The 26294-nt window shown below is 51.8% G+C and overlaps 1 protein-coding gene across 2 annotated transcripts in view; it reads left to right on the top strand.

Annotated features, from left to right (window-relative positions):
- THRA (thyroid hormone receptor alpha) overlaps positions 1-26294 on the top strand; it is a 116870-nt gene that overhangs the window by 77477 nt on the left and 13099 nt on the right. Inside the window, exons 3-8 of one of the 2 annotated variants that reach the window (XM_077315525.1) lie at positions 13483-13543; positions 19094-19194; positions 21000-21147; positions 21927-22132; positions 24156-24302; positions 24776-24959. In XM_077315525.1, the coding sequence (XP_077171640.1) occupies positions 13537-13543; positions 19094-19194; positions 21000-21147; positions 21927-22132; positions 24156-24302; positions 24776-24959 (793 nt within the window). In that variant the 5' untranslated portion in view covers positions 13483-13536. Of the gene's footprint in view, positions 1-13482; positions 13544-19093; positions 19195-20999; positions 21148-21926; positions 22133-24155; positions 24303-24775; positions 25035-26294 lie in introns of both variants that reach the window. The other variant, XM_077315524.1, reaches the window with a different exon arrangement.

Here is a 26294-nt window from a genome sequence, read left to right as displayed (position 1 = left end):
AGCTTATATCAGGAATAAAACTTTGCCTGGAGGTCTTCAAGGTGCCCCCGGACTCAGACTTCGTTCTTCTGCTTTGGGTCAGCATGGCCGCCCATCGGGATCCCTTTACCTCTATGTGAAGTTTGAAGGAAGTCTGTTTCCGTGTATCTAAAGACGCGTGCCTGCAGACAAACGCTCACGTGCAGAATTAAGCTTTGTTGGTCTTAGAGGTGCCTCTGGCTGCTTCAAGCCAACATGGTGACCCGCCTCAATCCGCTTTGGGGGGGGGGGGTTTGGAGGAGAGGCAGAAGAACAAGCCTGAGTTGGGAGTCGGTGAGGGGGGGCCTCACCACCTCCTCAGGCAGCTGTCCCGCTGCTGGACAATTCGGACCGTGTAAAACCATTGCACCCTCTCAGTTTTGTCCACCTCCTTTTGTACCCCAGCATTCTCCGCAGCGGGGACCCCAAGCGGCTTATGTTGTCACACCTGCTCTGTGAGCTAGGTTGGACTGAGAGGATGCAGCTGGCCCAAGGTCACCCAGCACACTTCCATGTCAGAGAAGAGATTCGAACCCAGGCCTCCCAGACTCTCTGAACACGACACCACGCCGTGTCTCACGCATGTGCTAAGTGAGCAATCGCAGTTGTACGGGTTGTGGCAGGAGTGTTTAGAAGGTTTTGGTGTTCACCTGTACGCATTCATTCTTGTGCAGGCCCATTGTGTAAGGAGCACACTTCTGCGCACACATATCTGTACAAGATGGAGACATTGTTTTATACTTTTGTCGTTCTGCTTTCTGCACTGTTTATTGCAGGAGTGTGTGGACTACAATTACCATGAGCCCCTGTCAGCACATGATGGCAGGAGCTCATGGTAACTGTAGTCCACAGACCTCTGGAGAGCCTCACTTTGGCTTTCCCTACAAGCCAGCTTGGGACACTTAACAACATATAAAATCCAGTCCACATACGTAGTTAAAACCCATAAAATCAAGACATCGGTTTACAAACTAATTTGCTCCAAAAGAGTATCAGTTATGGTCCCATTAAAGATCAGACTTCCAGATCCCAGTGGTGGGAAAGCAGAGAGGAGAGCATGGGGGCCCATATTGATCTTATTTTGGGGCTTATTTTGGCCCTGACCATTTGTCTGGTGGAAGAGCGCAGTATTACAGGCCCAGATCCCGGCTGGTAAGCCTCCCTCTACCTACACGTAAACCTTGACGTCGTCTTTTTCAGTGTCTCTGGAGAAATGCACCCCAGGCCTTGGAATTAAACTTTGTGAGCCTCAAAGCTGCCCCTGCACTCACTCCCCCTTTGCCTTGGGCAGTTTCTCGTTTGCATCTCTTCCGAATTCTGTTTCCTTTATTTATAGCCCGCCTTTCTTGCCGAGGTTTGAGGCAGGTTACAGAATATAAAGCAAGAAAGGCGGGCTATAAATAAAGTCGATAAATGATGTTCCTTGTTCTACAGTGCGGTGCAGCATTCAAAACTCATGTTGGTTTGTGCCCTCCCTCTGCAGAGATCTTAATTTGCCAGCCTTCATGGGGCTGTTTCCCTTCCCTTCCCTTCCCTTCCCCATCCCGTTTATCTCTTATGAGTAGTATCTGTTCAAGCGGGTAGCCATTGTTGGTCTGAAGCTGCAGGACCGATTTTGTGGGTCTTCAAGGTGCCCTGGACTCAAGAGCCATATCGGTGGCTGCTCACCTGTGATTGCCACACCTGGCCACAGGGTGGCAGTCTTGCTCCATACCTTTGGGTCAAAGGGGTATTTACCTGGGCCAAAACTAAGCCAGAGGGAGGAAAATCTGCCTTCTTTTAAAGGGACAGGGACCGTTCTGCGTCATCCAAGTGGCCAACTTAAGCCCATAGAAGGCAGAGACAATCTCGCGGAATCAGTGAGAGATTTGCGACCATTCCAACAACTTTGTCAGAATCCATTCTCCTGCCCCAACCCTGTCACGTACACACACTTCCGGCCTAACCTGCCTCACAGGGTTGTTGTGAGGATAAAGTGGCGGTGGGGAGGAGAATGTAAACTGCATTGGGTCCTTTTTGGGGAGGAAGGGGGAGTTCATCAATAAATTAAAGAAATAAACATATAGACATGTGTTTATATACCCCAGTTTCTGTGTCCAGGTTCTTCGGGGTTCGGGGCATCATGTGTGGGGTGGGTGATCCCTACTCTGACCTAACCAGGACTGGCCGTGACATAAATACGGGGCTTTCATGTTAATGTAAGCTTCTCATTTATTTTTCCTTTTAGGTAGGGAAAGAGACCAGGGGGGGCGGGGATGCAATTTGAATTTTTGGCCTGCGGCTCACTGTCCTGCCCACCCCTGTGAGGTAGGCCAAGCTGAGTCCGAGCTCTCTGCCGGCTTTCCCCGTGCCCAAATGGGGCTCAAGCCTGGACACCCCAATTCTTTTCCTGCCTAAGCGTCAAAGTGCTTTAACCCGGAAAGGGCGTTCTCCCTGCCTCAGGGAAGGGAAGGGGGGGGGGCATGACAGTCATCTCAGGATGTGTCACTCCTGTTTCAAACTTTTGCTCTCGCTGCTTGCCCCCAGGCCCACAGTGTTCCCACGGATTTGTCAGCGCCTCCCGTCTCACACAGATGTGACTCTTAGACTTGCACAGGGAGGGCTTATAAGGCGTTCGAATTAAGAAGTATTTTCTGGCCCTCACCCACCGCATTTATAAATAGCGAATTCACGTTGGTTTGTACTTTGGCTCGGTATTTTTCGCGGCGCTGCGTACTGTTCTCCAGGTGTGCTCTGCCACGGCGGCAGGACCTTCCGAAGGAGTCTGGCTTCCTAGCCCTTGTTCAAGGGCTGGGAAGATACACCAGGAAGCTGGTCATTACAAAACCAAATTCTGTCAAACAGCAAAACTGGTGGCATGGAGGATGCCAGGAACGAGAAACGCATCTTAATTTGGAGACTCTAAGATCGAACTTATTTTCCTCTCGTTGAGCGACTGTGTGACTTAAGGATCGTGCCAGTGGGGGAAACTGCCTCGAGTCACGGCCAGTTCACAACAATCCTATAAGGTTGTCAAAACAAGAGAATTTCATAGGTGGATTTGCCACTGTCTGTCTCTTTGCAGCGGCCTCAGTCTTCGCTGATGGACTCCCCTCGAAATGCCAGCGTTGTGGATCCTGATGAATTCAGATCGATTTGAACTCAGGTCTTCTTCTATCCCCCTCCCTCCCAATTGAAACAGAAAGTGTTCTGCACTCGATTGGGAAAGCTCAGAGCGGGGAGGGGAGCCAAGCACAGCAAGGAGCCTCTTTGTTTTCTTGAAGGGGAGGAGAGGATTGGAGACAGCAGAAGAGGCGGAATAAATCTAAGAGACAAATCTCTGCTGAGACAAGTGTGGGCTTCTGGAGCACAGTCACTTTAAGACAAGCCTTGCAACTGGGAACCAGGAAGTCTTAGAACTGACACCCAGAGAAGACTGCTTTGCTACAGTGTGTTTGGAGGCACAACGCGGGAAGTGAATTCGCAAAAAAGCAGAGGTCTACACATTTACTGATGGAGATTTTTCAAATATCAAGGGTTATACCCATTTCTGGATATCGCAGGGGGAAAGTAGAGTCACTCCGGATCAATCATGCATGTTGCAGAGGGAAAACCAAATGGTGATGTCCCTTCTGTTGACATGTCACTTCCAGGGGTGTGACGGGGAGGCGTGGCCAGCTGACATCACTTCCGGGAGACTTCGAAGCCTGAAAACGTATTTCAGGAGCTCCTCCGCGGTCAAAAGCTCGATGAAGCCTGACCTAATGAAATCAGTCTATCCTAGGCTATCCAGGTCATGCATGTAGGTTAATAAACATCGGTGAGAGCTCGGCTACTCGGCTGGTTTATTTTGGAAGGTTAGCGTTCAGAAGGTAGTTGCCACCGACTGCTGCCGACTCCAGAGGTTTAGCAAGCCTTCCGGGAGCGACTGCCAGGAAGCCCGGGTTCTGTTCCCGGCTGGGAGTGGGGACTGGGGACTGCAGGCTACAAAGAGCCACTTTCTGTGTAGGAAATAATCTTGTCGCTTGTATGCGCAGACCAGGCCTCTGCTGCTGGGCTGCGGCCCTTGTGTTTACACAGCAGTGGCCAACAAGGCTGTCCCTGAACAAACATCCCTGTTTCACAAGCGGCCGAAGTACCGCTGCCGCAAACAAGGAGCATCGCGGGGGAGAGAGCTGCATTAAGCTTTTGCGCTGTATGTGACAGCACCACACGTGGGGGCTTCGCCGCACGTACGGGGAAGCTGCAGTTGGCACTGCAAAAGCAAACGAAAGGCAGGCGTGCGGCGGGCGCACGTGGCGCTGAGATGTCGCTTCTGGCAGGGAAGCATTGGCATTTGGGAAGTGGGCCTGGGAAGCAGTGGGTTGCAGGTCGGACAGCCGAGGCCTCCTAGGCTGTATTTTGGGCGGTTCTAGAGAAAGCCGCACGGGGAAGCACCTTCGCTCTGGCGCGGCCGTGCAGGAGGAGGCCGACCCTCTGAGAACGCTCTTGGTGCTTTCATAATTGCCGCTGCATCATTTCTGGAAGTCACAACCAAAATCAAACACCCTGAACCAACTGGATTCCGGCCGTCTTTCAGAATGGATTTTGATACAGCCGATCTGGGGTCGAGGTCCGCCGCTCCCCGTGGCAGGGTTGCAGGCATCGCAAAAGGCTCTTTGAATCATTTTGTACAGTGCTACTCCGTTGCCTAGATAGAAAACCCCTCTTGCATAATCCAGCCTGGCACAGTTTGAGGAAAGCCCGGAGAGGGAGAGCCTTCTTGGCTGTTCCAACAGGTGGGGCCACCACAGAGAAGGCACCTGCAGGCTTCAAGGAGCCCCTGGAGTGATGTCAGCTGACCACGCCCCCCCCCAAGTGCCATGTCATTGGAAGTGACATCACCACCCATGTTAACAGGCAGGCTTGAGGGGTGGAGAGACAGGTGGTTGTTTATGGCAAGAATAGGCATGTAGGGTCTACTCCCTCCCAAGTGCAGAAACCACAGGAGAACTCCCTCATGCTCAGAAGAGGGAAGAATGGAAGCAGCTGGTTCTCTAGCTTGTGGCCGAGTCTATTAAGGCAGGAGGGGAAAGGCTGCAGAGAACCCCCTCTGGAGCTCCCGCGGACCCCTGGTTGGAAACCCCTGAATTACTGTCAGATTAGAACGTGGGAGTCCCAGGTTCAAATCCACACAAATCCTGCCCTGGAAGCTCACGGGCTGACGTTGGGCCAATCACGCCCTCCAAGGCTGACCTACCACAGAGAGCCCTTGCGAGATAAGATGGAGAAGAGAATGACGTAAGCCCTTTCGGTCCCCACTGGGGAGGAAGGGGGGGATCAGCCAAGTCAGTAACTGCATGCCCTGCTGAAAGAGGTGCTCAGAGCACGGGGGGGTTACCTCCGTGGAACTTATTTCTCAGGTGCAGGAAGGTCTGATCTGCATGGAGACGCCAGCCTGTGGGGAGCAGTGCTTAAGCCTCCCCCCCACAGGCTGGTCCACGACCCCAATGACGATCCGAAGCCTCCTGCCTCTTTGCTGCCTTCCACAAGCGGAAAGGCCTTTGAGAGCCGCGTTCCGCCCCCTTGGGGAAGCCTACACACAGCCCCCGCGTGAATGTGCCCAGTCTGTCTCCAGCCAGAGCCCCCGGGCCTCTGGGAATTGCGTTCCAAGCTCGTCCTCTTGACGACGGGACTAGTGGGGAATGCGGTGGCTTCTAATGTGAGAATTGGCACTGTGCCTTAGCCGGTGCCCAGGTGCACAGAACGTGAATCTCCTCCAAGGAGAGTGACTTTTTCGGAGTGTGTGTGCGCATGTTGCTGTCTGCAGAGCTGGTTTCAGCTGTATCCCCCCCCCCCCCATTCCCCGCCAGGTTTGTTGCTGTTTTCCTCTAGCCGTGTCGCCAGGGAATCCCGCTTGCGGGAAACAGGGGTCTCTGTGCCGCGGCTGCTCCCCTGCCGGGCACACGCTGTCCTCAGGTGCTGGGAGCAGGCATGGCTGGCGGGGAGCCAGGCACCATTGCGCAGCCCGTGCGCAGGGGGGAGCAGCCCAGTGGGGTCTGGCACGGCTCCCGGGAACTCCTGGGACAGGCCGTGCCTGCAGTCCTTCGCTCGGGGCCAGAGGACATCCTGTTAGGTGCTTTTTCGGAAGGGGGGGGGGGGGGTCGGGACGCACCAACCTGGACGCTCCAGCGCCGGTGCCCTCCTGCTTTTCACCGGCGCTATTTCTGGGCTCTTTCGGAGCCGCATTGTGTACATGCTGATGTGTTGTGCTTGTTCAAAAGCGGCACGTACACACCGCCGGCAAGTGTTATCCTTGGCCTGTTTCCTGCAGTGATGCTTGCTTGCTTTTCCTTTTCTCTGCCCCCCCCCTCTCTCTCTTTTTCCTTTTTTGCATTTCCTAATGCTATAATTGGAGGGGACGCGGCGGCACGGTATAGCCCGAAGTTGTCAGATCTCGGAAGCTGAGCAGGGTTGGGGCTTGGGAGGGAGACCGCCAAGAGAGACGCGGCTGAGGGCGGCAACGGCAGGCAGGCCCCCTCGGCTTAACCCCTCCCCTCGAAAGCCCCCGGCTGCGGTTAGCCGTAAATCAGCTGCAATTCGATAGCGCTGTAGGCACGTAAAGCTGCAATTTAAACACGAAACCTTCCTGGGCTTACAGGAGCCAGCCTTCACATGCAGCCAGCCAGGTGACCTTGGGTGGGTCCCAGTTCTCTCAGAGCTCTCTAAACCCCACCTACCTCACAGGGGATCTGTTGTGAAGAAAGGAAGAGAAGGTGACTTGTAAGCCGCTTTGAGATATAGGGGGTCTGCTAGGTGACCTTGGACGTCATAGTTCTCTCAACCCTACCTACCTGACAGGGTGTCTGTTGTGGGGAGGGGGAAAGAAGGTGATTTGTAAGCTGCTTTTTGAGACACTCTGGGTGGCCTGGCTTGATGGGTGACCTTGGGCCAGTCCCAGTTCTCTCAGAGCTCTCTTAGCTTCCAACTACCTCACAAGGTGTCTGTTGTTGGGAGCAGAAGGGAAGGTGACTATAAGAGTTTGCAGGCTCCTTCAGGGAGAGAAAAATGGGGTACAAAAGACCTGGCCTCCCCAATCAGATATGTTTATTGCAGCCAGTGGCCAGTATAAAATAAACAAAATTAAGAACAGGATCCCAGAATATCTGAAAGGAGATCCTTTAATTTAGCAAGCTTGAAGCGACCCTGGAGTCGGTCAAGAGGGAACAAAGCACCTCCTGACGTAATTGGTTGTAAATACAGCCATCGAAAATCACACATTTGGTGTCCTCAGCGTTACCATCCTGACATAATGAGGTATGTTCCTCGGAGGGGAGATTATTATATTTTCCCACTCACCACGCTGAAGGAACGGTGTAAATCCCCTTCTAGATTCAGAATTATCGATATTAAACCGATAGACTGTTTCGAAGAGACATCGTACCGTGGGTTCCATCTGGGTCAGGAAAGCAGTGTTTGGATTATGCTCCCTCTGGACAAAACAAAACATTACTGTGAGAAAACTCGCATGTCAAGGAGAAGATAAGGGTTGCAAGGCGCCCCCCCCCCTCCCCCAGGTTCCCATGAGGACTGGGTTGTCATTTCGGGAAATGTTTTGGAGATTTGGGGGTGCAGCCAGCGAGGTGTAGTTGTTAAGAGCAGCAGCATCTAATCTGGCGAGCTGGGTTTGATTCCCCGTTCTCCCACATGAAGCCAGCTGGGTGACCTTGGGCTAGTCACAGTCCTGTTTTTGAAGAGCAGTTCTCTCAGGGCTCTCACAGCCCCACCTACCTCATTGGGCGTCTGTCGTGGGGAGAGGAAGGGAAGGCAAATAGAAGCCGCTTTGAGATTCTCTCGCGTAGTGAAAAGCAGGGTATAAAAACCTGGTGCTGGCAGGGGCTGATGGGGCTAGCGCATGGACATCTGGAGAGCCACCGATTGGCCACCCAAAGACACAGGAATGTGGCCAAGCTGTCCTTCAAAACAACAGTGTTCTCTGCCTCCTCCTTCCTCTTGCACTGCATTGCATTTTTTAAATGCATATTTAAATGCACAAGCCCTGTTCACAAGTTATGGCGAATGCATGTACAAACCTGTGGCACACTGGATTTTCTGCTACCTGATGCCCGTCTAGAGGGACCGCGTACTTGAAACCCTGCGTTTATCGAAAGCAGAGTCCCTGCTCTTTCTAAACAGACACGGGCGCGCGCATGCTGGATGGACATGTATTCACCGTAACTTGTGAATGCGTTGGTATTTTAAGCTGGATACACCACAGGGCAATGAAAGCTACATGTGCAGAACAATGCAAAAATGCTTTGAGTCCCCTGTGGGAAGAAAGACAAGGCATAAATATAAAGTAAATAAAATCGGTAAACTGCAATTAGAATATGTGACGTTCAGGGCAGAACCATGCCACATGAGGCATGGGGGTTTGAGTTTTGGCTCTTGGAGACCTGGTTTCAGATAACAATACCGTGAAGCATGCTGGGTGGCCTTGGGCACATTGCTTTCACGTACGCAATTTTAGTGGAAGAAGAGCTGGCTTTTATATGCCACTTTTCTCTACCAGCGGCTTCCAATCTCCTTCCCTTTCCTCTCCCCACAACAGACACCCTGTGGGGTGGGTGAGGCTGAGAAAGCCCTGATATCACTGCTCAGTCAGAACAGTTTTATCAGTGCTGCGGCAAGCCCAAGGTCACCCAGCTGGCTGCATGTGGGAGAGCAGGGAATCGAACCCGGCTCGCCAGGTTAGAAGTCTGCACTCCTAACCACTACACCAAGCTGGCTGCACAATCATAATGCCTGGTCCTTATTTCTTCCTTTCTTGCAGAGCCTTTTCTGCTATGGCCCCCAGGGCTGTGGAGCTTGCTATCAAGAGGGGCCACCGACTTAAGCCCCTTCTTGCATCCGTGAAAACATTCCTTTCTGAAGCTCTTTTACATTATCTACTGTGTTGGGGCTTGACGGTTTGTTTTTGTTGTCCTGTGGCGTGCGTTTAATAGATGTCTTTTGCAAATGTATGAGAGAGCAGCCTTTTAAAACGTAGCCCAGCCTGCTCGCTCCCCCTCTCCCCGTCTGTGCGGGGAAACTCAAGGCTCCCTTCCTTGCTCCGCCCTCTGCGTTACACACACACACACACACACTAACTGCCAATTGGATGGCAGTGTGCAAATGAAGCTCGAGCCCCAGGCAGCTGATTGGCTGAGTTGCCACTGAGGTCACGTTTTGTTGTTGTTGTGTTAATCTGGTCCAAAAAGGACATTTTGTCTTTTGGATTTAATTTAGAAAGCAAACTTGGAGTAGGGACGGGGAGGCATACACTCGCGCTCAACATGAGGGAAGGTGATGCACTGTTGCGGAAAAAATACGTCGCTCTCCAACATTGCTTTCCAAACACTGCAAATAACACAAACAGGCTGAAATTATACAGTTGCAAGTCGGCTTTCGCTACTCTGGGAGACCTGGGTTCGATTCCCCGCTGAGTCGTAGGAACTCTCTGTGTGCCCTCGGGCCAGGCCCGCTCTTGTCGGCCTAGCCTACCTCACAGGGTCGTTGTGAGGATGAAATGGAGGCTGGGAGGACGGTGTTGCAAATTGCTTTGGAGAATTGTGGAGAAAAGCACTGTGTGTGTGGGGGGGGGGGTGAACAGAGTAAGCTTAAATAAACTCAATCAAGGAGAGCAACAGCTCCTATTGATCCTGCTGCCTTTAAAAGAAATTATGTGAGTCTCATTAATTAATACACACACACCCCCACCCGCCCGGCCAGACATCTGAGCTGCAGTTTCTCAAAGGCAGGCCTAATCCCTTCCGAATTGTCGTTTCCTCCCCCTCCCCAGTCAAACTGCAATTAAGTCTAACCAAGCGGAGGAGTCAAGTGGGTGCAAAAACCTGGCTTGCCCCTCCAAACACCTGTGCACCCCCCAAAATGCATATTACAAGGCAGGACTTTGCACTAACCTTCTGAAACCAGCCCCTAAGCCGGGGGCGGACAAACTGTGGCTCTCCAGATGTCCACGGACTACAATTCCTATGAGCCCCTGCACATTCTGGCAGGGGCTCATGGGAATTGTAGTCCGTGGACATCTGGAGAACCACAGTTTGGCCAAACCTGCCGTATGCTGAGAGTGGTTGGGGGATAATCTGCTCCCCCTGGGGTGCCTTGCCATGCAATGGGGGTGCCACAAGAAATGAGTGGGGTAAAGTGGTGCTGATTGGGACAGGAGGCTTGTCCCTTGATTCGCAGCTAATTTAACAACTGGGCTTTGAAGTTTTTGCGCCAGGAAGTCTGAATAGACCAAACTCAAGCAAGGCAACTGTGTGGCATTCAGATGTTTGTGTGTGTTGGTGGGGAGGGGAATACAGAAAGGAAATGACATAAGCTATAAAATAACCCTGCTCAGACTTTGGATAGAGTTCTGACTCTGGTTATTTGCTGAAAGAGAAGAAAAGGCATTGCTCCATCATAACCCCCCCCCATCTGTATATACATATAATATACTCTTATTTGTATGCTAATTTGCTCCAACAAACTGCTTTCATCCAATCTTAGCTAAATATCACTCGGTCAGTTACGCATCTGGACTCTTAACTCGCTCTTCTTGGCAGCTAAACCCGCCCGCCCTCTCTTTACTTCTATGTATAAAGTTTGAGGAGGTTTGTTTCAGCGGATCTGCAGAAATACGCACGCACACCAAAGCTTATAATCAGAATTAAATTTTGGGGGTCTTAGGGGGGCTGCTCAGCTTTTGTTCTGTCGCTTCAGACCAAAATGGCGACCCACCTGAATCAAGGGTGGCCAAGGTGTGGCTCTCCAGATGCCCATGGTCTACAATGTCGCTGGCAGGGGCTCATGGTAACTGTAGTCCATGGACATCTGGAGAGCCACACTTTGGCCACCTCTGAGATAGTATACATATATATATATATTCTTTCTGACTGTCTGTCTGTCTGCCTTTCTCTTTCTGTCTCTCATGCATACAAACATTCCCGTTCTTTCTAAGAGGCTTCCGTTCCAGAATTCATTTACAAAAACATAACTACTCGTTTTTACAGCTAAGGTCATGTATTCCTCCCCTGGGTCTGTTCGGTGTCTTTCCCAACGCTTGAGAAATCGGTCAGACTTTTTGTCGTAATCCATCCAAGAAATCTCCCAACCCCTAGCAAGGATTAAATTTTCAGCAAGAGGCCCATCTTTTTGACTTGTAAAGCAAGGTTTTCGTCCACTAACATCTGCACCCCACGCACTTCCTTACCGCCGGTGTGAAAATTCACACAGCTGGCTTCAGGGGCTGTTCATTAGCTAATTTAATTCCTTGCTGTTGGGAAGGGGTCGGTGGTCTAGAGACTGCAGAGCGCGTTATGATCCCTTGATCTGTCCATTGGGGGCTGAGGTTGGCCTAGATCAGGGGTAGTCAAACTGCGGCCCTCCAGATGTCCATGAACTACAATTCCCAGGAGCCCCCTGCCAGCATTCGCTGGCAGGGGGCTCCTGGGAATTGTAGTCCATGGACATCTGGAGGGCCGCAGTTTGACTACCCCTGGCCTAGATCTTTTTGTGAGCATTGGGCTGCATACCCCAGCCTCTGTGTTACTTGTGTGTCTCTGTGTGCTAAGAGCCAGCAAGTCGACTCTATGAATTCATATGTGGTTTTTTAAGGGTGTTTTGGAAGTGTCCTTACAGTTCGAGGGTCCATATCCTGATGGGGAGGGCTGGATGTTACGGATAGTTCAATGTGGCAGTACAGAGACGGAAGGTGGCTCAGAGGAGAGGAAGCATAAGCCGCCATGAGACTCCTTGGGATAGAGAACAGCAGGGTATGAAAACCAACCCGTCATTCATCCATCCATTCATTATATTTTTATATTGCCCTCCCTTGAGGCGCAGGGAGCCACAGTATGATCTATGCAACATGAGTCAGTAACTGCAGTATCCGATATGAGACAACATAAGTCAGTAACTGCAATATCCAATGTGACATACGCAACATAACTCAGTAACTGCATCAATATCAACAACAACAGCAACATCAATAACATTGAAACATTTAATTTTTCACTATGGTTTTTCTGCCGGTCTGAGTGGGTAGCGCTCACCCTGAGGAACCAATGTCTGAATCAGGAAGAAGGAGGTTTATGTTTGTTCAGAGGCGAAAAGGGTAAAACTTCCTGCTGGAGTGTATTCAGAAAAGGCCTGAAAATAAAAGTTGGGAAATTGCAATGCATCTGAATAGATCTACAGGTGAGGCCTCATGTGGAGCCTTGGGCACAATCCTAGTTAACACATCCTAAAAGAAAGTTGCAGAATTGTGAACAGTAGGACAGAAGAGGGCAACCAAGGTGTTTAATGGCTTAGAGCAGGGGTAGTCAACCTGTGCCCTCCAGATGTCCATGGACTACAATTCCCATGAGCCCCTGCCAGCAAACGCTGGCAGGGGCTCATGGGAATTGTAGTCCATGAACATCTGGAGGACCACAGGTTGGACTACCCCTGGCTTAGAGCACCTTTCCTATGAAAGGGTTGAATAAGGGGAACCGATCAGAGACTTCTAAAACTTTGCATGGCGTGGATAAAATGGAGGGTGATTTTGTTTTATTTTGCATCCTTCTCTGATAATACTAGGACTTGGGGGGCACCCAGGTTGATGTGCAGTAGGTACACACAGGATTGCCAGCTCTAGGTTTGGAAATACTGGAGATTTGGGAATTGCCGCCCAGGAAGGTCTGGGGAAAGACTCGGTGGGGTTCTAATGCCATAGAATCCCTCCTCCAAAGCAGCCTTTTTTCACAGCGGAAAAGACGTCTGTGATTGGGTCATCTGGTCCAACAAATTCACGACTACCTGCCCGCCTACAGTGACCCCAATTCCCTGCCTCCCCCTTCCCCCCCCCCCCCAGACATACACCCAAAACCAGAATCCCTGGCCAACCTGGCCTGGAAGAAATTCCCTTCCCGATCCTAAAGTGGCGGTCAGCATTTCCTTGGGCATGCCAGAAGGACCCACGAGAGCCAGGCACCGACACAGTCCCCTTCTGCCCACCCACTCACAATCAGATCCTGTATAGATCCCACTGCTCCTCTCCTTTGACCCCACACGGAAAGGCCGTGCAGAAGAGCAGGAGGGTCCAGCAGCAAGGTTTGCAGTCCCTAGAGAGGACACCACGGGAATCCCAGCTTGGGGGGGGGGGGTTAGTTGCGTTGTGCTCACACGCACACAGCAAAGCTTCTCCTCGGCCCCCTTATCGCCTCTGCTCCTTCCAGATAACGGAAAGCGAGTCTCCTCACTCCGCTTTAGCCTTCCTGCAAGGGACGGGGGCTGACGGCAATGAGGCTGCGGGAAGGCCGAAGGTGAGCCGAGGAATCCTTGGCGCCAGAGGTTTATGACGGTGGCGGGAGAAGGAGCCGGGTCACCGGACTCCTTAAAGGTGCAGAGATTGACGTTGTCTTCTTTCTTCCTTTCTTTTCCCTCCCTTCTCTCTCTTCCGCCTCGCCTCCTTCCGCCAAGGTGGCCGGATGGGAAACGTAAAGAAAAAGCAGCCAATGTTCGGTGAAAAGCAGCATGTCAGGTGAGTGCCTTTGTCTTTACTTTGGGGCAGGGGTGGCCAAACCGTGGCTCTCCAGACGTCCGTGGACTACAAAGCCATGAGCCCCCGCCAGCGGCTTTGTGGTCCATGGACATCTGGAGAGCCCCAGTTTGGCCACCTCTGCTTTAGAGGATCGAGCGCCGTCTCTCGGGGGAAAGGCTGAAGCCTCTGGGGCTTTCCAGTTTAGAAAACCGCCCTGAGCCTCCGGGGAGGGCGGCATATAAATGTAATAAATAAATAAAAGAGCCAACAAAGGCGGCACTTGGAAAGGTTCGTAAAATTACGCACGGGGCAGAGGGTGTTGAGGAAGAGATCTTTTTTCGCCTCTCCCGAAAGACCCGGATTTGAGGGCATCCAATGAACCCGATGGGCAGGGAGTGATTAAAATGTTGGATTCGCTGCAGAGGATGTAGCAATGGCCACGGGAATAAGCAGTTTTACAGAGGGATTAGAGAGATTCAGGGAAGATGGGACTCTCAGTAGCTACTAGCCCCCGTGTCTGAAGGGAACCTCCACATTCAGAGGCACCAATCCTCTGAATCCCAGAGTCAAGAGGCAACATGGGGGAAGGCCTCAGCCTCTCTGCCCTGTTGTTGGCCCTCCAGAGGAACTGGATGCTGGACTAGATGGACCCCTGGTCTGATCCAGCAGGGCTCTTCTAGTGCTCTTATCGGGGGAAGGCCTCGGTCTCTATGCCCTGTAGGCTAACCCTCTATAGGAACTGGTTGGCCAGTGTGTGAGACAGAAGGCTGGACTAGATGGTCTGCTCTGACCTTGCGGGACTCTTGTGATGTGCTTACAGTGGCATAATGCCCTCTTTCTGAGTGCCCTAGTTCCACTCCACCCTCACCCCGAGTGGGCATTGTGGTGCATTATGCCTCATCGCTGGAGCACTGAAGAAGCAGCCCCATCCTTGCTGGATCTTGACTGCTTGATTTGTTGCATCTTTCCTCGCATCATCGTACTGTGATTTTTGTAAAAATCTGCACAGCCAATCCAACATCCACTGGCCAAGCAGAAACCTCTCCCTGACTTTGCCCCCTTTCTCAAAACACTCCACTCCACGGGCACCAGATTAACCCAGTCGATGCCAAAAGAATTCTACCTGAAGAACAGACCCATGGCTTGGCATGCACCTGCAGACGCACACGGTGCCAGGTGAGCCCAAACACATATATGCAAGCCAGGTCATAAAAGCAGACTTTCAGAGTGTGAGACGAGCCAATGCAAAAGAAATCTGAGGCAGGGGTTTGGGGAAACTGCCCTGACCCAAAGAGGCTATCATCTGGATGGTAGGACAGGATATCCTTCAGAAATCTATCCATCTCGACCCTGTCGAAGTTCTTTTGATCCTTTCTGCTGGCCAGGCGAAGGAGGTCATGGGAGCAACTCAGGATATCACTTCGCAAACGGCCGGATCTGCAGGCAGAAGATAAAGCGTTAAGGGGCGTGGCTTCCTGTGGGGCTTCAGGAGGTGAAGACACGTGGCCAAGGCTCAGGGGCCAGTGGGCGGGCGCATGGGAACGCCAAGCCAGGTCTTTTCCCTTTAGGATGCGTTGCCCCAACCCGCTCCTCTCCCTCCTCCTATCCGTCTGCACTGTTCTTCTCCAATCAAAATCTTTCCGTTCTTTTCCAGCCCAACGGGTCAGCAGCTCTTCCAGAGCTCATTTTGCGTTCCTGAGCTGTTGACCGACCGAATAGCACTTTCTAAAGATTGTGGCCAAGCCACAGGAGCCTGGACAGAACCTTGAGTAATGGGGGAGAGAAACAGATTCTGTAGGCATTTAGGCAAAGGAACAAAGTTTGAGTCTCCTTTAAGACCAGCTAAGCTTAATTATGGGTACATGCTTTCGTGTGCATGCGCACATCATCAGATTGTGTGAAGAGGTGCGCATGCACAAGCAAGTTTACACCCAGAGTTAAGCTGTGTTGATTTTTGTAAGGGATGTTGAAATCAAACTTGGTTCTGTTGCTTCAGACCAACGTGGCTACCCACCGTAGTTTAGGTGATTTGTGGTCTAATTTAATTTAATAATGTCCGCATCAAGACCCCCACCCGTCTATGATTGTCATGGCTGGTGGTTTTTCTGTGGATCCTGTACATTCGGAAGAGGTTCATGTAGGAAGCAACATGTTGGCATAAGAAACAGAACCCCCAGAGGGCAAGGGTAGATTTCCCAATCCTGGATTCATTTGCCACTTTGAATTAAAAGATGCACCGGTTCTTCTTGTAATCTACTGTGCCATCAGCCTCCCATAATTCTGATTTAGTGGTTGCCTGGTGGAAAATTTCCCTCCGTGCAGGAGAACTTCTAGCGCGGAATTCTACAAAAAGAGAACAGTTGAGGGACCAGAGTGACTAGGAGTCTGACTCTGGATTAAAAGTAAATTTCCTTTTGCGCCGGTTGGGCTTTCAGCAGGGATCCCCACCCTTCTGAAGCTGAACCCTTTTGAAATTCCAACCCAGGGCAGTTATTGTTATTGATATCGCATTATAATAAGCCCTGCTTAGCCCCTCCCCTTTCTAGAAGCATTGGGTGGGAACCAGGAAGGTATCAGCAGGCGATAGGCTCCACGTTGGGGACTCCCGATATACAGTGTTGTCCGCAGCACGAGTGTCATGTGTCCTTACTGAGGAACACACACACACACTGTGGGTCCATGTTCCATACCACACGTTACACTCTGCCTGCGATCCCTACCCACTGCTTCACCCCCCCCCCATGTGTTAAGGGTTCTCAGTTCAGCAACTACGTAAACAGGCTTGCTTGTTTCACGTGGGAGCTGAGCAGGGCAGGTGGACGGCACCAGCTTTCCCCGAGCCTTAAAAGAGCCTGCATCAATTGGCGTAGCGCGGCTGAAAATTGTGTGGCCTTCCGGTGGGGGGAAAGGGCGTCGGCATTGTGCCCTGATGCTTCTGCTTCTGCTGCAGATGCTGGCTGCCTCGCTGGCTGGCAGGGAGAAGAAAGAAGGCCTCCTCGTCTTCTCCCCCCACCCCAAACCGTTGGGCTCCCATGTTGCCAGCAGCTGTGCTCCAGATGGGCAGAAGATGCGCCACCTTTCCCCACTGCTGCCTGCCTGTCGAGCCGCCTCTGGGAAATCAGATCTGGTCTTTGGGGCCCTTTCCGTAGGTTGGGCTTTCTCCGGCAGGGTTCCGGGAAACCCGAGGGTTTCTTGACGGCCCAGGAAGGCTATCCCGAATGGGTGGGAGTTAATTCATTTTTGAAAATTTGTTAAATGCTTATCGGGTGATAGGACCCGTATATGGTCATGTCTATCTGTTCCCCCCCTCCCAAAATGGCCAATAATGGGCCTGGAGGGGGCAGGAAGGGGAAGGGCTCCAGCTGGGTGTGTCCATGGGTAGGACCACTTATGGTCATATTGACCTACCCCCCCTCACAGGCTCAGAAAGCTTGGGTATCCCAAAATTAATAAACCATGGTTCCAATCCAGCATTGGGAGGCAGGGAGCGGGCTCCAATCTCCACTCTGCCATGGAGGTTTCCATGGGTGACTTTGGACCGGTGTCCTGACCCTCTGTCTCCTAGCCTGCCTCTCGGGATTGCTCTCAGGAGGCCAAGGGAGCCGTGTTTTGAGTCCGGGGGCACTGTTAAGACCCACAGAGTTGAAATTCTGGGTTTAAGCTTCCCTGCGCATGCGTGCCTCTTCAGAGACATGCCCATGAAAGCTCGTACCCAGAATTAAATTTCATCCGTCTGAAAGGTGCCCCGGGTACAAACTTTGCACTGCCGGTTTCTAGTGACCCTTTCTCTGCTGGAAGGCTGCTGCCTCTCGGTCTACAGGGGAGGAGTCTTATTCTCTGCCCCCCCCCCTATGCATTCCACTACTATAGGGAAGATGTCAGGGCTGGGTCACGCGGAGGTGACCCTTGTCGCAGCTCCAGACAATAAGACATTATAAGGACGGGGGTGGGGGGGCGATGGAGAGAACAGGGTTCCCTTTCTGGGGCTTGGGGCTGGGGATGCCTTCATTACGGGTGCTGGTGAGGCCTAGAGGGTAAGCAGGGTTACGTGAATTGGTGTGGGGAGTTGGAGGGGGGGATCGGGCATGACTTCCTTCCCCCCCTCCCCAGCCCCCCAAGCCCCCAGAGATAAAAGAGCCCTTTTATGGCAGGACATGGCGTTGTGCTTTCCGCATGAACAGCGGGCTCATTAGCGGTCCTTTAAATAGCCTTTCAGAAGGGCTAACAAAGCCGGGAGGGGGCTGGGAGCAGGCAAGGACAGACGCCGCTGCCCCTCCCCTGCCGTGGGCACGGGGTCGCAAGAGACCCCTTTGGCCCCTTGGGGATGAATTTGCACAGCTCTCCTCCATGGTTTCGGTGGCAAAGTGAAGATGCCTTGGGTACGGGGAACTTGCAAGGGGAAGGGGTTGAGGCCTTCATTTTAATTCAAGATTCATATTGCCACTTTCCTATCAGGGTCAGAATCCCACAGAGATGGAAGAGACCACCATGGGCCATCCAATGTAGCCCCCCCCCTTCTCGGGAACATGAAAATCACACAAGCCTGCCAGGTGCTCTTCCAATCTTCTAAAAACGTCCAACAAAGGAATCTCCACCACCCTCCGAAGCAGCAGAATGAAACCCAGCTCGCCAGATTAGAACTCAGCGCTCCTAACCGCTAGAACAAGCTGGCTCTCTTAAGGGGCACCTCCTTTCCCATCATTAGAACCCCTTTTTCCTGGTCCGTGACTCTAAACCTGCCAGAGACATTTCAGCCCCCTCTTCAAGAGGTCTACCTTTTACGTAGTGAAGCACACCTCTCCTGCCACCCCTCCCCTCCTCTTCTCCAAGCGACACATCCCCAGCTCTCAACCTCTCCTCGTGAGTCATGGATTCAACCCCTCAGCCCTCCTAACCGCCCTTCTCTGGGCTTGTTCCAGCTCGACAAGATCCTTCTTGAACTGCATTGTCCAGGACTGGGCATAAGATTCCCCATGGGGTCCAACCAATGCGGAGTAGAGTGTTAGGATCGCTCCCCTTGATCTAGATTCTGATACCACCTTAGCCTTCTTAGCTGCCCTATCACACTGTTGGCTCATTGCCAACTTGTTGACCCCCCAAAATGCCTAAGTCTTTTATCCTACACCTCGGCACAGAAGTTTTCAAAGATCTTGGCTGTGTCTAGTCACATAACGATGGGCCCAAGTGACAGAAAGCCATCACCTCTTGACTTTATTCTCTTTGGTTGTAGGACTGTCGGCTCTGGGTTGGGAAGGACTGGGGATTTGAGGGGTGGAGCCTGCGCCGGGCAGGGTTTGGGGAAGGGGCGGACCTCGGTGGAGCACAGCACCGGAGAATCTGTCCCCCAACACTGCCATTTTCCAATCGGAGATCAATTGCAATAGCAGGAAATCTCCAGGTGCCGTCTGTAAGTTGGCAACCCTGCATACAACAGGTGCCGCCTGCTAGGCAAGATGGATGCTTGCTGTAGAAGATATGTTTTCCTCCTTTTGCTGCAGGATTCTCCTTCGAGGTCTGACCACTTGGCTTTGTTTTATCCCCCCTCCACAGGGTACATCCCTAGTTACTTGGACAAAGATGAACAATGCGTTGTATGTGGAGATAAAGCCACGGGGTACCACTACCGATGTATCACCTGCGAAGGCTGCAAGGTAATAAGTGCTCGGGAGGGAGCGAGGGTGAGAAGTGTAGCCAGTGTGCCCCTCCCCAACTATTTTTTGACCGGTATGTTCTGTTCTCACACCAGATAGCCCCTAGGCAACTGCCTATGATGGCAAGTCACAAAGTGGGGGGGGGGACTTGGCCTTATAGGCAGGGGGGACAAAGTCAAGAGGGCAACAACTGTGTACTTAATTGCATCCAAGAAGCTCAGGGCCAGCTCTGTGAACAACAATCCTGCGGAGCAGTGAAGAAGAACGGAGCAAAAGCAAACAGGAGAGCTGAAGAACGGCTTTATTTTATGTGCTTATTTCCTTTGTTTATATCCCACCATCATAACCCAAAGCAGCTTACGTCATTCTGCTCTGTTTTATCCTCACAGCGACCTTGAGAGGTAGGCTAGGCTGAAAGTCTGTGACCAGACCAAGGTCACCCACCCTGTTTCCGTACATTAGTGGCGATTCAAGTCTGGAACTCCCAGGCCCTAATTCACACTTTACACCACGGGTGGCCAAACAGCATTCCAGATGTCCAGGGACTACAATTCCCATGAGCCCCTGGCAGCAAATTAACAAATAACATTAAAGTAATTCAAGGGGTGAAAAAGAATGGAGAGTTCAATACAATTCGGATTGATTTGGCAAATTACCTAAGGAAACTCTCAGACTGTAAGATATGTGAACTAATATTGTAACTTGAGACTTGAATGATGATTACCGGATGGAATGTAATAGATGAAATGGACATTGTTTACAGGAATCAAAAGACTGACGAAGCTACAGAGTTGTGTTGGGAGTTTTGTCTTGTTTTTGTTGGGGCTTGTCTGTTGATTGTGTCTAATTTAATTTTAAAATTTAAAAAAAAAATAAAGGGAAAAAATTGTTAACTTCCCCCCATTTGGGAGACCCTTCCAGGGCTGTCAAGAAACCCTGGTTGCGAAAACCCAGTCTAGCATTTTAAAAGCACAGAAAAAGACCTAACAACTTTCCGTTTGAGCCAAAAACAAGCAGAAAAGCCCCGTGAAACTTTTTTCTTGGGACTAAGCAAAATGGCACGACGTTAATGCTAGGGAAAAACGGGAGGCAGCCGGAAAAGCAAAAGACCAACCTGGGATGGGCTGAGTGAAGGAAGCCATGGCCCTCGGTTTGCAAGAGCTGACCTAGGACATTTTAGAGGACGTGACTTCATAGGGTCACTGTAAGCCGGAAGCGGCTTGGCGGCATTTCACACGCCCACGCAGAGTGGCACAAAACTGCATGCAAATTGTCAAGTTCTCTAGGACTCATCATCAAGCAAGGGGGAAAAATCAAATGCGTTGCGTGGGAAGGAACAGATGTTTCGGGGTCTTAAGACCTTGCCTCATCAGCAGTCTTGGCAAAAATGCATTCCCGGGCATACTGGAAGGCTTGAAATAATGGAACCATGCACAAAAAACCCAGCAGCAGCCTTAGGCCTTGGTTTCTCTGTGGGCACAGGGTAAAGTTCCTCTGTCCCTGACATCTCTGTAGTGAAGGCCCTCTATCCTTCCCTTGACAACGAAGGGCTTTCCCCACAATCTCATTTTCCTCTCTTGTGTGTTTCTGTTGCTGGATGGGGGGCTGCTCCGCATGTTTTTGCACCCTCTAGTGGTCGCTTCGAGATTACACCGCCGTATCGCCGGTCATAAAAACTCGCCGCTTGAATCCGCAGGGAGATATGCCAGGCATAAAGCGATGTGATGGTGAATATGCCATTAGCAAGAGCGAAATGTGTTTGCAGGTGGCCGTGTGGTGGTGACGTCCTCCTGTCTTCTTTCCAGGGCTTTTTCCGACGGACCATCCAGAAGAACCTGCACCCGACCTACTCCTGCAAGTACGATGGCTCCTGTGTCATCGACAAAATCACCCGCAACCAGTGCCAGCTTTGCCGATTCAAGAAGTGCATTGCCGTTGGCATGGCCATGGACTGTAAGGGCGTTGCGCCCGCTGTGGAGGAAGGGGAGATGAGCGGGGGCGGGGGAGAGACAGGGTAGGGAGCAGTCGAGCCCTTGCATCAGGGTCCCCCTGGGAAGGAAGGTGGCCTGCGAGGGATACATATTTGGGAAGGCCACAGTTAATGTGGAGCGTTGGTATGGTGTGTTGTGGAAGTATACGGGCATGTCCCAGAAGCTCTAGTTCAGGGCTCCCCGTGGGCGCCATGGGATCCTGCAACACTTTTGGGGGCACCCACCAAGTGTTTTTTTTAAAACCTCGGGGCTTCTGATTGGCTATCAGAGAACTAATACACTGTACAAATTAAAATATCATTATTTTAGTAGCCACTAACACCCAAAGGGTTGGCTTTCATTTCTCCCCCTCCTCTTTCCCACGGTGTGCATATTTTTAAATGGAGTGCCCTTGGGCTTCCTTTCTGCGCGATTCTGCCTCCCATGACGGCCGTTTTGGGGTCACGCCCACCGCTTGGTATCAAGAGTTCCCAAGGTGCCCGCAGGCTCAAGGAAATTGGGGGTCCCTGCTCTAGCTCTTGAACCCTTGGCGTAGCACAGGCGCTCCATGCCTTGCAGTAGCCGTTCCAAGTCAGCCGGTCAGTTTGTTTCCCGCGTGGCCTTTCGGGCACACCGGTGCTTGTGAGCTAGCCACACGGACCGCATAGACTCTTGGGGGAGGATTGCGAGAGTTGTGATTGGCCCCGGGCGAGGCCCTGCCCTCTCCCACTCACGCCCTCCCCATTCTCCGCCGCCCCCTAGTGGTGCTGGATGACTCCAAGAGGGTAGCCAAGCGGAAACTGATCGAAGAGAACCGGGAAAGGAGGCGCAAAGAGGAGATGCTGAAATCCCTTCAGCACCGGCCAGAGCCGACGGCGGAGGAGTGGGAGCTGATCCACGTCGCCACGGAGGCACACCGCAGCACGAATGCCCAAGGCAGCCACTGGAAACAGAAGCGGAAATTTCTGGTAGGAGGCCGTGACGGGCACAACAAGCGTGTGGATTTTTGCCCGGAGGGAGAGGGGGTGTTGGGCGGGCCGGTTGCATGCATCCACAAGATGTGGTGGTATCCAGTTCTCCATCCGAGGATCTTTGCAGGTTGTATTTATTTATTTTATGTGCAAAAAGTGGGATGCTGCGTTGGTGCCCAGTCTGGATGGCCAACAGTTAAACGTCGTAGAAACGATTCCAACCAAAACTGAAAGCTAATGAAGCAGGGAGTACAGCAGATGGTAGGAAGGAGGGTCATTGAGGAGACTCCACACGCAACAAAGCCGCCTTCACCTCCTCTCCCCACAGCAGACACCCTGTGAAGGGAGGTGAGGCTGAGAGAGCCCTGAGATTACTGAAGAAGAAGAGCTAATTCTTATATGACGCTTTTCTCTACCCAAAGGAGTCTCAAAGCGGCTTCCAATCCCCTTCCCTTCCTCTCCCCACAACAGACACCCTGTGAGGGACATGAGACTGAGAGAGCCCTGATATTACTGAAGAAGAAGAGTTGGTTCTTCTATGTCTCATTTCTCTACCCGGAGGAGTCTCAAAGGGGCTTACATCCACATTCCCTTTCCTCTCCCCACAACAGACACCCTGTGAGGTGGGTGAGGCTGAGAGAGCCCTGATATTCCTGCTCGGTTAGAACAGCTTCATCAGTGCCATGGTGAGCCCAAGGTCACCCAACTAGCTGCATGTGGAGGAGGAGCGGGGAATCAAACCCGGCTTGCCAGATTAGAAGTCCGCACTCCTAACCGCTACACCAAGCTGGCGTTCTTATAAAAGCTCCCGTCCCTTAGGGGTCTTCAGCCCTTTCAAAAAACCTTACCTTCACAGGTGTACCTCTGCTTGGTTTTAACATTATGGTGTGGGATAAAATAAGGGGTGTGGCCAGGTTCCACCCTTCAAAAGGAGATCCCTGTTATTTTAATAGGCAGATTAAAATTAATGAGAAATTAATGGGATTTTAAAAGTGCTTGGGGGGGGAGGCAGCTGTTTATTTAGCTTTATTTTTGCTATTGAGTTTTATTTGGGGAGGGGGTTGTGCTTATGCTCTACTCAAGGGGTGGCCATACCATGGCTCTCCAGATGTCCATGGACTACAATTCCAGATGTCCATGGACTACATGGGCAGGGTCTCATGGGAATTGTAGTCCTTGGACATCTGGAGAGCCACCATTTGGCCACTCCTTGTGCAGTGGTTAGGTTGTCAGAGTAGAGTCTGGAAGACCCAGGTTCGAATCTCTTCTCTGCCACAGACACTTACTTGGTGACCCCGGGAGAATCGCACAGTCTCACCTTAACCTACCTTCCAGTATTGTTCCGTGTGTGTGTGTGTGAGAGAGAGAGACAGATTCCCTTCCTAGGATATTTCATATAGATTGGTTTTGAGCTTTACCATTATATTTTACCCTTCAGCCTATCAATGAAGACGACACTTAATAATTGACGTTTATGGGAAGAGCTGCTGGATAGATAAATCTATGATCTCAGAGTCTAGCTTGTTCCTGTAGAAACGAACATTCTCCTCCCTCCCCTGGTTTAACCTGTCGGGGAGTTTTTGAGCAGTGCAGCCAGCTACGCAGAAGGACACGGCTGCAACCTCTCTTGGCTCCCTCCAAGGGCAGATGAGCTGGAAACCCTCAGCCTAGTTCCCCCTGTCTTTCCCTGCCCTCCATCTTTATTTCCGCACACACACACACACACACACACCCAGCATGGCAAGGATTGTTGGGTTCAGGGTGCCCTCTGCTGTCCACTTTGAGTCGGTGCCAGGGCAGGTCAGGAGAGGGCAAGAAGGTCATGCAAAGTGGGTTATGGCAGAAGAGAGAGGAAATCCAAGGGCAGAATGATTCCCAAGGAAGCGCATTCTCTCTTTCCCCTGCCCATTGAGGGGTGACTCCCCACTGTTTGCACAGAAAGGACCCAAAGTGCCAAACGTACCTTCCTGCAGAGCCTGATTCTGCCCTTCCTTTCTCCCTGCTCCCCCCCCCCCCCAAGCCGGAAGACATCGGTCAGTCACCCATGGCCTCCATGCCCGACGGGGACAAAGTGGACCTGGAGGCGTTCAGCGAGTTTACAAAGATCATCACCCCCGCCATCACCCGCGTGGTGGACTTTGCCAAAAAACTGCCCATGTTTTCAGAGGTGAGCGAAGCGCGGGGACAGCTGGTGTCAAAGGGTGGGAAGTCCAGGGAGGGGAGTTCGGCATGCTTGATGGGGATTTCCTCGAATGTGTGGAGCAAGGGTGCCCAACACAGTGCCCATGGGTGCCTGCTGACAGCTTACCAGGTGCCTGCCAAGTGATTTTAGAAAGCAAGCAGGGACCAGGAAGGCTTCTGTCCAGCAAGGCTTCTGATTGGCCACTGGAGATTTGATTGACAGTGTTTCAGTTGCCACTGCCGCCACAGCACCGGAGGTCAGCCGCAGCAGCTGTGTTCCAACTTGCTCCACCTCCTGTGGGAAACCTTCTAGGGCAGCCCGTTTCTGTCTGAGCCCACCGTGCAGATTTTTAAAATCTGGCACAAGGCTAGTCCTCATGGCGAGGTTAAGGTAAAACGCCAGCAGCCTTTTGCAGCTGCGTTTGGCGACCTCGGTTGTTTCCTGCCCTTGATTTTCAGCTGCCTTGTGAGGACCAGATCATCCTGTTGAAGGGCTGCTGCATGGAGATCATGTCACTGCGGGCAGCTGTGCGCTACGACCCTGAAAGCGAGACGCTGACGTTGAGTGGCGAAATGGCCGTCAAGCGGGAGCAGCTAAAGAACGGCGGCCTGGGCGTGGTGTCGGATGCCATCTTTGATTTGGGCAAGTCCCTCTCTGCCTTCAACCTGGACGACACGGAAGTAGCACTGCTCCAGGCTGTGCTACTCATGTCCTCAGGTACGGGGGGCGGCGGGGTAGTTGTGCTCCTGGGGTGCCTTCTCCCTCCCAGTATCTGCCCCTTGAAGGATATAACACTTGGGACCATTCGCATCAGAGCCTTCGCAAGGCATCTGTGTAGCATAATACAGAGGAGGATTTGGGATGCCAGTGCAGTACAGCTACGGAGGGGGAAAGGGACAGGAATGACTACATAGAAGGTTGGCCAGAAAGGGAGGTAGTCGCTGAAAGGCTGGTGAAACAGGTCTTTACGCTGGATAATTGGACTGCAGGTGGAAGTTTGGTAGGTGAATTGCCTAGGAGGACAGGGTTAAGCAGCCAGGTTCAACGAAGAGCCAGAGGTGGGTGGTAGGCCAGAGGTGTATTATTGGGTGCTTGCTGGTCAGTACGATGGTAGAGCTGGTGCCGAGGACTTGGGTGAGTGAGAATTCTGCTAATATAGCTTTGTCAAAGATCACTTTATCTTTGGGCTTTTCTGCATTCCCTTTTCCCCTGCTTCTTCGGGGAGGGGGGCGTATCCGTTCTATATGTGTTTTGCTCCCTGTAATGGTTGAGTCAATATCACAGTGGTTCATGTCCAACAAAGAAAAGAGGGGGAAAAAAACAATTGGGGCTTATAGAGAAAGCATAACATATAAAAGAGTCTGCAGACGTCCAATGATATGCTGAGGATTCCGAAGCCTCCAGAAAGAGGCCTTGGAATGCTCAACAAGCTGAAATGCAGCCCCCCCCCCCCCAACACCTTCACAAGCAAACCTGTCTGCAAAAGTGGGGGGAGCATTTAAAGGGAACAGACAGGGCGTCTAGCAACTGTTAGGTGCCATAGCTGCTCCCTTCAAATCCCTGCCCCCCCCCTTTGCAAGCAAAGCTGCTTGTGAAGGTGGGGGCAAACATTTAAAGTAGCCTCTCTCAACTTGTTTTACTGTCTAGAAACCTCTGAAACATTCTTCAGGTTTTGAGAACTCCCAGAAGTGGTGTGATTGTGCAGAATATGGTTGGGAAACAGAGGCTGTGTACAGGCCCACCTTGGGGGCCCTCCCCTTCCCACCCCCTCCTGGCCCATCACTGGCTATTTTGGGAGGAGGGGGAAGGTCAACATGACCATATATGATCACATCGCCCGATAAATGTTTAACAGATTTGAAAAATATGTTTAAATTAATTGACTCCTGGGTATTCAGGAAATGCTTCCAGGGCCATGAGAAAAATTCCAGGGTTTCACGAAAGCCTGATTTAAAGGGAGTGTTAGGTGCCTTGGCT

This window comes from Paroedura picta, chromosome 16 (assembly GCF_049243985.1).
Source record: "Paroedura picta isolate Pp20150507F chromosome 16, Ppicta_v3.0, whole genome shotgun sequence".
In the NCBI taxonomy this organism is placed as follows: Eukaryota; Metazoa; Chordata; class Lepidosauria; order Squamata; family Gekkonidae; genus Paroedura; species Paroedura picta.
This window is presented reverse-complemented; position numbering and strand designations above follow the sequence as displayed.